Raw genomic sequence first — 12,014 nt, forward strand, 5'->3', positions numbered from 1 at the left:
ATGCTGCAAAGTGCAAAAATTGTCTTTTATTGTCAGCTTCAGATGCTGGTGATGACCTGATTTCTTGGAAAACATATATATTTGTTTTATTAGTAGTCATAGTATTGTTATTTAGAAGATCTCCCTTAAGGCCTTTTGTGGCATTTGCTATTTTTTTGGTTGATACTCAGAAGTTGTAGCAGAGAGAAATTAAAGAACAAGTGCCTGTTTAAAGTACCAGTAGTTATGATTTGTGTTTACTTCAGTTATTTGTGATACTTCAATAATAACAGGCTCATAAAGCATCTAATCACACCTTCTGTCTTCTCCTCATATGGCAAATATACTATTGTAGAACCCCATATTGGAGTCTATTCTTTACTGGAATTTACTCACGCTGTTGTCTGCTACCAACCAAAAATATATACAACTTTACATGGTTTCATTAATGAAAACTATTGTGTTGTCATCTGATGCAAACATATGCTAAATTGTGTTGGTATGTATGAAGCATCCATAACCGGCTGTACCTTGTTTTACCACTGTTTTCCCCCAAGTAGATCGCAACAAGGTGTGACCAGGTGGGGAACCCTCCTATGCCATACCCACCACCTCCCCAATCCCTCACTCTTTACCCATACCTTACCTTAACCCTTCTCCCCCAAATCGAACCCATCTAACTGCCATTCTTCTTATACGTAGATCAGCTTCATGTAAAATAGATTAAACCCATACGCCAGTAAATTAAATGCATTTTTAACAACAGTAACCTCTGTCTGAAGGTTTTCAACTGAAACCTGCCTCACCCGAAGAAAACCACCAATGGTTTTTAGACATTTCATTCCAAAATGCTAAATTTACTTTTTGGCAATATCGTTTTGTATTCTTACTTCAAGAGAGCTCTTTAAATGAACTAGATAATTGTTTTGATTATGATAATAACATCCAGTTTCAATCCCAGTTAGAAGTGTAGTTTTAAATACTGCTGTACAAACAAATGATCAATATTGCATCTTGGAATGAAACGTGTCATGAGAGGTCAGTGTGTCTAAGACGGTTCCTTTACTATTAGTCAATCTATCTTTGCTCACAACATCCCTCTTCAGCAATAGGGCCTTTATAGTCTGCATTCACTTCAGTAGTGCCTCAGTAATAACATGTAAGGCCTTCCAGCCCTCATAGTACACACGCAACTGTGCATGGGGTTATCTATACAGGCGGAGGTGGAAACTTGTTGTCAGTTTTAATGTAGTGGCTGATCAGTGTAAGGCTGTTGCCAGGTTAATGACTGAGGATCAATCATACCAAAACGGACAACAGGTTATAAAAGTCAATGCACAAATATTTGTGGGGGTTTGCAATTGCTTGTTTATGGGACCAGCCATCAGTAATACTTGGGCTGATTTCACACTTGGATAGAAGGAAATCCTTTGCCTGTTTGCAATATATAATAGAATGATTAAGGAAAAACACTTTCTTCAAAGATAGAGTGAGATCTTTCAATGTTTCTCTCTCTCCATACTGACCAAGAAAGGATCCTTTCCTACTAAATTACAATGAAAGAGGTTGGAATCAGGACCCACTCTTTGTTCTGTGTAAAAATCCACTAGCTATGTATTGAAGTCATCTGCAGTTGTTCTGTCTCTGTCTCTAAAATGTGCTTAATTTTAAAGCTGAGAACACATGTATTTACTATTTTGCTTTATGACAGTAAAGCTATATAACTAGAACTGTTGACTGAGAAACTTGTAACTTTATCAACGTCCACACTCAAGTTATGTATTAAGAAATACTTGACATATCTGAACCTGTTATTCTTTAGTATTGCAACCCATAGTTTCTGGGATTAAGTCAGCCAGAGAGAGACAAACAGACTCTTGAGTAGAGTAGAAGTAAAAAATAGAGCAGTATGGAGATACTTTGAAGAGGGATTTTGTTTTCAGGGCACAGCTCCCTGTCCTCATTCCGGGAAAATGATGAACAGTTTTGGCTGAGCCAGATGTCCTCATTATTATTTGGACCTTCACATCCCTCTAGGTGTCACATTTTAGCCCCAGTTACAAGTCCAAAGTGCTTGTTCTCTCCTGTTTCTCTACTATGCCTGGTTGTTGAGGGTATTCTTATAAAGCTATCAGCATATCTTGATGGCTTAGTGGAGGTTTCTGGTCGGAAGACACTCTGGCCCTATTTCACTGTAAATACATGCCCGACTAATGTGCATCCGAGCATGTAAGTTGTTGCATGTAGTTGTAACTGGGGTACAGGGACTCATGAGGCCACAGAGGAAGACAGAAACTATGCTGTTCGTCAACCTACAGCTACTTGCAGTGGTGCTCAAAGCAGATTCAATATTCCTTGAGGACTTCATGATAGCTCTTAGCTTTTTTGGGGGAATGTGAAAACTAACTGAGCTCAGAAAATTATATCGTTAAAACAAAAGCTGCAATTCCTCTTCTGGATCTGAGGTTCAAGCATTGATCCGTGTCTCCCGGTTCCCTTTCCCAGGGAAGCTGAGCAGTATAATATCTCAATGATTGGAGCACACCCTTCACTCTTTTTTCCGACAAAAAGTGCAATTCACCATCCTGGTCTGCAGACGCTCTCCTTGATGCATCATTAAAAAGACATTTCTGGCAATCATTTCTGAAAATCTCAAGAATCTGAACTATCTCAATGACCATTACCAGGGACATGGTAAGGATTTCAGGAGTCTTCCAGGAGTTCTTCAAAGTGTTCATTTCACTCATTTTATCTCCATTCAGGATCAGCAGTTCCACTCCAACTACATACTAGGGAATTAGAGCTGAGTGTGAACCAGTCGGTTTGAGTCAGCTTCTTTAAGTTTGTCAGATGTTGGGACTGTGTTCATGCCCCAAGTGAAGGAGGTCAAGTTTGAAAAATCTATGAAAATTGCTTTTGTCAACTTCTAAAACCATAAAGCACTTTACACAGTGATGACCAGGTGTGTTGATGAGAAGTAGATAGGGTTTGATCTTATCTTTCTAGGCCTTCTTTTCCATTCTATACATATATAATACATATATATATATCATATATATATATATTCTTTATAAGTTATTTAACAATTATGAATAAAAAGTAATCGATATATCATCCAGCAATTTGTTTCCCAAAGAGGCTCGTTGTGTCTTTCCTTATGACGCACAAGTCACACTGCCAGCTTGAGCGTTAACACTTATCCCCATCTCTGTGCTTTATCACATCTTGCCATGTTCTATGGCAGCCAAATTACACCCCTGCCACTGAGCATTTAGAACAGCTATTTGCCAACATACTTCCTTAATTAAAACTAGGGACTGCTCATGGCGGCTTCGGCTGAGGGGTTGAGCGGTTGTCCTCCAACCAGAAGGTCGGCCGTTTGATCCCAACTGAATTGCCCCTCATAGAACAAAAAAGTGCTGCTAATAGATGCACTATATGCATGTGTTTGTGTGAATGTGTGAATGGCAAAGCTGAAATGCAATGCGCTTTGAGTGGTCATCAAGACTAGAAAAGCTCTATATAAATACAAACCATTTTTTACAAGGATTTCAAAGAGATTTGAAGCCCACCACCCAAAACTCTTAACTGATTTTGGTGGAGCCCCATTAACAATTCTTCTATAAATCCCAGGAATACTTTGTTGGAGTTTCAATGGGGGATTTGAATGTATTATCAAACTCACCAAGAGAAGGCATGAAAAAATTATGCTGCATCTTTTTGTCAGGACATTGTGAGGAGTCACATATGCTGAGTCATTGTCCTCCATAATGACTCTTGACTCAGCCGGTGTCCTGCCAAATGCTCGTCTTTGTGCTTGATGGCTTTCATTGATGAGTTGGAAAGGCAGCAGTGTTGCAGGCCGATCTATTCCATAGTATTATAAGAAAGCAAGGAGGAGGGCATTGTATTGATAGGGGCTTACCTGATTACAAATGCCTTTGTTGATGACCTTAGTCCTATTGAGCTTAAATATATATATTATTATTATTATTTCTGATCTTAGAAATAATAATCTCATCTCTGTTGCAAAGCGGGATAGAAAGCTGATTGTGTTCCAAGTTGCCTATAAATTAAGCTCCTGAATACTTTTTTTTCTACATATGAATTTCTTAATAATTCACAGTTAACATTCAAAATAGACACTCTGAGGCTTTATCTGTTAGTCATTTAACACTGAAGAATGTAACAACCCCACAGCTGCCATTGGATCAAACTTTGCAACTAAGGTTAATTCAAACATCTCAAATTAGACTATGACATTATTCTATTTGTGCCTTTAGTTTCATTATCCAATTAGTTTTAGATTTCACAAAGATTTGCATGACTGAGCTGCCTACATCTTGTGGAAATAAGATCCCTGATGCACAGCAGTCTTAGGTCTTAGGCCCATATTTGAATGGAGTATAATAGAGTCCTCTATTATGAAAAGGAAAAGGGAAATAGCTGATTGACTGCATTTTGGAACACGACTTTCAGACAAAGTTGTTCATGTAAACCAGGATTACATGGTTCTCACAGCTAAATGTATGTCCCTGTGGGAGTTTGCCTGTGTTGTTAACTGTTTACTGCTCAGGAATAACTAGTACAATACATTTGCCATCATCTATCAGCTCTTCTGTCTTTTGAAAATGTATTGTTTTAGAAGACACTGTAATAGTAGTAAAGTCAATGATTCTACATGCTACTGTGTGAATATTCTACTAAAACACCATAGTTTTGTTTGCTTTAGTTTCAGTGATAGATTAACAGTTGAAACAAATTTGGCAACAAAGTAATTATGTGTTTGCTGGCCACTCACTGGGGTGATAAATTGCTAAAATGTCACTGCATTATAACTGTAAAGTGAGTTTTGCTGAAAAGAATAGTTCTTTTCAAACAAGCATTTTCCTTTTTGAAAGTGAGATGAAAAGTCCATTACTTTACCACTATGTGAGTTGCTGTGCACCTATTTGTCATTTCATGCACATGCAGCCTTGTGGCACTAGATGCAAACCATGAATAGTTTCAAAGACAATCAACTAAACTAAAACTAAGTGTCGGAGTCAGATAGCCACAGGGAATGTACATCATGAATGCTGTTGGATGAAAATCTACTCTAATCATATTCAAGACCTTTTGAGAGCCAGCTCATCAAACATTCAGATTTTATCAACAATTTAGGTTATTCGACATTATACTGGATTATACTGGGAAAGAAACCCTGTTCACATTTTTAAATGTTTTCCCATCCTTACACATCACTGAAATCTAATATTGTCTCCCATTGTAAGAGCTCAAGATTGTGATCACTGCACCAACACTGTGGGCACCTCCCTGCTACGTTCACATCTGATTTGATTGCTATCGCCAATGTCAGTGTATGTAAGGTTTCTGTGCCTACATACAGCATGACTGTCAGATGTTGCTTCCACATCATGAGAAATTATAATGCATACACTGATGAGTTGTATACAAACTATTTGTAGGAGACATGGTTGGCTCTTAGAGATTCTGAAATGCCTTTTTTTTTTCTTTGGTAGAGACTGAAGTCAACTGTTTCCCCCTTTTCTAATCTTTGTGATGAGCTGAACCACATCCTGACTCCAAATCTGTTCTTGACATGACACTGGTGTCAATCTCCTCATCTCACTCTGTGAAAGAAAGCAAACTAGTACATTGCCCAAAGGTTAAACTGTTACTTTAAGGAATAATAATTTCTACCATTGTGTCACAGAAATGCCATACTCATGCAATAATATTCTACATTTATCTCAATGTATGAGTCTGTCTTGGTACTTTAGAGTAGTACCATGTACTTGATTGTATGTATAAAGTATTATGCCATGTATAATATTGAATGGCTGCTACTACCAAGGTGATGATAATGACAGGACAACCTAGGAAGCCAGTCACAAGGTTGCCTTGGTCTGAACTATTTGCCTCCTCCCACTCACTCTATCCTGTGTAGTCTTCATTTGACTGGTGCCTCAGAGGCTTTTGTTTGAGCAAAAACCCTGTTTGTCCTTAACAAGGCCCTCAGACCTAACCTAACAATGGAGTTGATGTCCTGCGAATTAGAGGCATTGTACATGAACCAGGATACCCAACATAACTATGTTTCCAATGGGACTTCCAATTATTCCCATTGATGTGTTTTTGTTGATATTCAGAAAGCCAGTTGTAGTGTGCCTCATTAACACAGCTGATCTAAACACATAATTCATACCCTGCAACATTTCAAACTGTCACACAATTTATTACAACTATCATGTTCTACTCTGAAAACCAATGTCTGTTACTTCTGCTGTTTCTCTTATCTGGGGTCTGTTTGAGAAAGCAGGTTTATCTGAGCCGAACTCTGAGCCGAACTCTGAACTCTGAGTAGATAAACCCTGAGATGGGAAACCCTGAGCTTTCAGTTTCAGAACAGTTCAGCTGACCTAGTTCAATCAACCCCGATTATTTTCACTCTAATTAATGCTTGGTCATGAAGAATGGAAAACAAGCAATCATCAGTGGAGCTCTGATACTGTGATTCACACCATTCTGTGTTATAATCCAGTACAGCCATGAATATTAACTTGTGGCAACAATGCACATTTATCTTTGAAACCACCAGCCGCAGGAATTAATAAGTTATTGTGACATGTTGACATGTTTTCAGATGCAACTTGACAAAGACACAACTTAATGTTGAAGATAGTGTGTAGATTTTATTCTGATAAATCAGGTCTCTGTCCTTCCATTGATAACTGATGACTGATCATAAAAGGAAGCCTTAGTAAAGTCAGGGTTTTGGGTAATAACCTAATAGCCAGTCAGCATTTTAATCTTTTCCTGATGTAAAACTTGTGCAGATGGATGTTCTCAAACACTAGGGTGAGAAAAGCTGTCATGGAGCAGGTCAGCTTCACAGTTTAACATACCATTGTAAGTGACTCAGAGTAAGTCATCTTAGTTTCCATGATCTCAGGGTATTAGCTCAGAGTTCATCGAGCCCACTTCCTGAAACAGGCCACAGATTCCTGCAGGTTGTTTGAACGTAATCATGTGTGTTGTTTCCTCAGGGGGACGAAAGGCAAAGACATCAGCACCATCAAGTCACTGAGGGTTCTGCGAGTTCTCAGACCGCTCAAGACCATCAAACGTCTGCCGAAATTGAAGGTTTTGCTCCTTCACTGTTATTCACTTTATTTTTGATTGAATTAACCAGGTTAATGGGGCTCTGTGGTGGTTCGGGCTGGATATTTTAATGTCATAAGAGTTTTTTCATTAGCAAAATACTGTGCTTCTTTTAAATCTTAGACCCTAACCCTAATCTGACTCCAACCCCCCAGAATACTGATAGTCAAATTGACAATAGGACCCTGGCAACCTAGAGAATGATAATACTATAACATTTTCCCTACCCTGTCCCACTGGTTCCTACTGAGCCACAAATATTCTCACTAATATACAGATAAACTGTTCATTTTTTGGGGACGATTTTCAGCAGCGTACTACCCCCTTTGTACTCTTCTGGGTATATGAGGTGCTTGTGGGATTTAATCAAAATAAATCAGAGTGTGTGTGTAAAGAAGGAATAGGTCAACCAGTGCAACAGTGTGGCTTGTTGATGTGTTCTTTGACTCAGAGGACAATGATGTATTAGGCCTTGATACACACACTACTTGGTAATGATACACTTGTATTCCTGGTTTAATTCTGTACATGTTTTTTGTTGAAAATGTAGGATATCATCAGCCTTTTTTCATTTAGCATGGTATTTTTATTTGATATTTCCATGCTGTTATAAATCACAACAAGTCATTAGAGCATCCCTTTCAATGAGTGCAGCAGATACAACATCCATTGTTCTTCTTAGACAGACTTTGTTGAACACAGTGTCAGTAGCTCTCACTGTATATCTGTTAAGAGACTATAGCTTGCCTTCTCTCTGCTCCATCTTACCTTTATTTCTGTCATCCCTGTGTTTGGATTGTTGCAATGTGATCATGATAGCAAGTGTATTGGTTGTTTGCTGTTTGCCCTGTTAACTAATATACATACTACTGCTATGCTGTCTGAACCTACTAGCAATCTTCCCCATATTCCCAGTGGCTGGGCATGTCTGGAAATTAGAGATTAAGGCCCTGTCCCATTTTCTCTCCCTTGGTCCTACCCCTGAAGGGCCCTTCACTAAGTGTCCCCTTAAAGGGAGCCTCATGGGCAAGCCAAGAGGAATATATTCCCCTATGGATAGGGACACTACTTGTTATGTCATCAGCGGCCAACCAACATTATTATAGTGACAACAATATCATGTTATTAGGTTATTATTTTAACAACCATTATCAACATTTTAATAGGGAAACATCTGACAACTGCAGGACAGATGGGAAAGATTGATCTATTAATCAATACACAGTCAGTCAGTGTGTTTACATCGGTAATTTAAATGTTACATTACTTATGATCATAGAAACTTTGCCCCGAACTGAAAACATTATAACAGGAGCAGGGACATTTTTTTCAAACGTTACTCGTTACTTACACTCAGACTGTTTTCAATGTTTGTTTTGACAGCGTGAACAGCTTTCATTGAATTTTTTATTTATATTATTTAAATAAGATATTCCGCTGGACTTAAACAGAGAGTATTTTACCCCCAAACCGTCGCCATATTGATTTGCTTTCGACCATTCGTAAAACTTTTGGGACTTATCTTCTACTACTTGGTTTTTAGGGGGGTTGTGAAGAGGTATTGGAAGGGCTTGATAGCTACTACCCCTACATCACACAGGAAATGGGACACCACAATCGCGCAATGCCAGACACAAAATGAAGGGATAAGGCCAAGTGGTGGTGCTAAGGGGGTAATACGGACAGGAAACAAGCCAGACTCAGATTCCAATGTAGTAAAGAAAGTTGTGGTAAAAAAGAGCATCCTGACAATCTGACAAATAATTTTCCACTTGATCCCCAAATGAATAGTGTGTGTTTGTGTGTATCCTCAGGCAGTGTTCGACTGTGTGGTCAACTCTCTGAAGAACGTGCTGAACATCCTCATCGTCTACATGCTCTTCATGTTCATCTTTGCCGTTATTGCAGTTCAGCTCTTCAAAGGGAAATTCTTCTACTGCACAGACGAGTCCAAGGGGCTAGAGAAGGACTGCAAGTTGGTCTCAAATCCCCAAATTCCTCATTTCTCATTTTATTTTATTTTTAACTGTAAACCTCCAAACATTGGTGAGGTAATAATCAGACCAGACTACTGTACCCCACTCAGCTTTATTCATGCCTTTATGTCTTCCAGAGGTCAGTTCTTGGAATATGACAATGACGAGGTAGCTGCCATGCCCAGAGAGTGGAAAAAGTACGAGTTCCACTATGACAATGTGCTGTGGGCCTTCCTGACCCTGTTCACTGTGTCTACTGGGGAGGGCTGGCCAACGTAAGTGCAGCTCCCTCTTTGATTTAAAAAGATGTGTAATGCTGTCATTGTTGAAACTTAACCCATCTGTGATAGATTGTACACCTGAAAAACAGGATTCATAAATGTAATAGAAATGGTTTGTATGAGAATATTGGTAATGCACCTATAGGAAATGACCATTACAAAAAGTTCCTTTAAATTTTGAAGAGGATACATTTTACTTAACAATGGCAAAATCTAAAATTGTAACATACTACACAGAGTGGAATTATAAAAAGTATAAAATGAATTGTCAAAGCCTAAAATGTAATAATATACATTAGCTCAAATCCTACAAATCTTTATCTCGACTTCTAGTGGAGATCCTCAATATGTCCAGCTTTTCAAGATATGTGTGTGAAAATTTAAAAAATGTGTGAAATTTTGAGCATATGAGTTTCTTGAATATCTCAGCCCCTGGTTCATTATGATTAGTCTCTGTATGAAAAGGAAACCAAACCAACGAGAAAAGGCTCCAAGTTTACCAACTGATCACTAATTCAACTGACGTTATGAAGCTCAACTGCTGACTTTTCAATTGTGCCCCTAATTAATTAAGCTCTGAGTTAGTTTCAATTGGAGCAATACAGGACAATTATAAGCCAACTCATCAGTGACCAGCACAAACAGTGAAAGGAAAAAACAGCTGACTGGCAAAGGGTAAAGCTGATAATTTGGATAAATGTAAGTAAACAATATATGGTTTGAGTCTAGTCATCTTAATGTACAATTGTTACATATTTTTTACACACATATATCATCATATGGAGTTCTGCTCCAAAAACCAACATGACCATTTTAAGCCCGAGGTATTTTTGTACAATTTGAAAGATGATGGCATTTATGGAGCAGGGATATACAAAGGACAGATGCTATGCCTTTTATTAATGGGAGTTTTGTCACAACTCTGCTAACTTTATTGAATTGAGTTGAGATCGGCTCTAAGATCGTCTCTGGCATCTTTGATTTTCTTTTCATGATTTGGTTCTGTGCAGAAGAACAATGAACAAAAAAGTACTTTCTCTGAAATTCAGTTAAATACAGCTCACTTCTCATAACGTGATTGGTTCTGTGGCTACTACTATAAGATTGCTATTAAATCACTATGTATTAATACACTGTGCTTTAATAGCAATATCAATGCTTCTAATGGATCATTCCTGCTATTAGGTAAAGTCTGCGAACTGAAAAAAATATTTTCTGAAAAATGTATTATATTTGTTGCTTTAAAAATACCTTATATTCCTAAATCGGAACATAACATTTCAGTATGTCCATATGTTCCTGTATCTCCCCATCAACCTTCATGTTGTGCTTTTCTCCTTGCAGTGTACTAAAGCACTCTGTGGATGCCACCTTTGAGGACAAGGGCCCCAGTCCAGGCTACAGGATAGAAATGTCCATCTTTTATGTGGTCTACTTTGTGGTCTTCCCTTTCTTCTTCGTTAATATCTTCGTCGCTCTGATCATCATTACCTTTCAGGAGCAGGGAGACAAGGCCTTGTCTGAGTGCAGCTTGGAAAAAAATGATGTAAAGTATACACCTGTCAAACCACTCTGGGCATGATGTTATTCTGATTTCCAGTATCTAACAATGCTGCCACATCATTATCTCTGTTGTCAGTTTTACTTCTCATTATTATTGCTGGACATTATCAATATTCATGAATGAATTTATGTGAAATATTTAATCAATGCTTGTCCTGTCGCTGAGTATCTTCTGCTGGCATAAAAACACAGAAGAAGGAGGACACATATTCAAAGTTTCACTTCTGATTAAAATAGGTTTACATCTTCAACTCTTCTGGGTCAGGGTTGGGGAGCCTCTTTCCTATTAAGCTCTATTTCACTTTTTATCACAGCCTTCTAGGCCCCTACATAATTACTGGTATTGATGATGAGGATGACGATGAAACAATTTTCTCAAACAAATTCTCACCTTTGCTAGAACCCACAAATAAAAATGGATGTTATGTTTGTTGTTAACTTATAAATTATTTTTCTGCAATTCTTCTTAGAGACAAGTTATTTGAAACAATTTTACTTTGTCCGATCCAAGCAGCAACAAGGCTCCCACACAAAACTGTCCCTCTGAATGAGGTCTCAGCTTCTCAGCTATTAGCTCCCTCATACCAAATCTTACTGGTGTTTTTTTTAATCTTTTCTGAATTGTATCACAGGCCTACTACTACTACTTGTAGACCAGCAAAATTGTCTTGTTAGACATATTAGCTAGTTTAAAAAAGCTAAGTCAATGTATTTCTAAGGAAAAATATGACGTGTTACGTACTCATTTTTACCACTTGAATGAAGCTTCTGTGATCCAGTCAAAAGGAGCTTCTTCAGGACAGTTTCAACTCTCACTACTGCTCTTACTCCAAGTGGTCAAAGCAGATGCCACAATGAGTCTGGTTTTGTTGTAGGTTTTCCCAGTTTTATCTCTCCAGGGTTAGGAAGTGCTTGCTCATTGTATGAATTGGAGTCTATTTTAGTAAAAGGAGCACAGAAGAAGGAAAGTTCAGGTGACACTAATCACTAAATAGAACAGAACCTTAATTAATTTAATTGCCTGTTTTTACCTACTATTACGTTTAAAAAT

At 38.1% G+C, this 12,014-nt stretch overlaps 1 protein-coding gene across 1 annotated transcript in view; it reads left to right on the plus strand.

The window, feature by feature from the left end:
- Positions 1-12,014, plus strand: part of cacna1ba (calcium channel, voltage-dependent, N type, alpha 1B subunit, a) — a 130,474-nt gene that overhangs the window by 88,885 nt on the left and 29,575 nt on the right. The window contains exons 25-28 of the mRNA XM_053420375.1: positions 7,029-7,125; positions 8,958-9,118; positions 9,257-9,394; positions 10,745-10,946. Of these exons, the coding sequence (XP_053276350.1) occupies positions 7,029-7,125; positions 8,958-9,118; positions 9,257-9,394; positions 10,745-10,946 (598 nt within the window). The remainder of the gene's footprint in view (positions 1-7,028; positions 7,126-8,957; positions 9,119-9,256; positions 9,395-10,744; positions 10,947-12,014) is intronic.

Source organism: Pleuronectes platessa, chromosome 4 (genome assembly GCF_947347685.1).
Source record: "Pleuronectes platessa chromosome 4, fPlePla1.1, whole genome shotgun sequence".
NCBI classification, from domain to species: Eukaryota; Metazoa; Chordata; class Actinopteri; order Pleuronectiformes; family Pleuronectidae; genus Pleuronectes; species Pleuronectes platessa.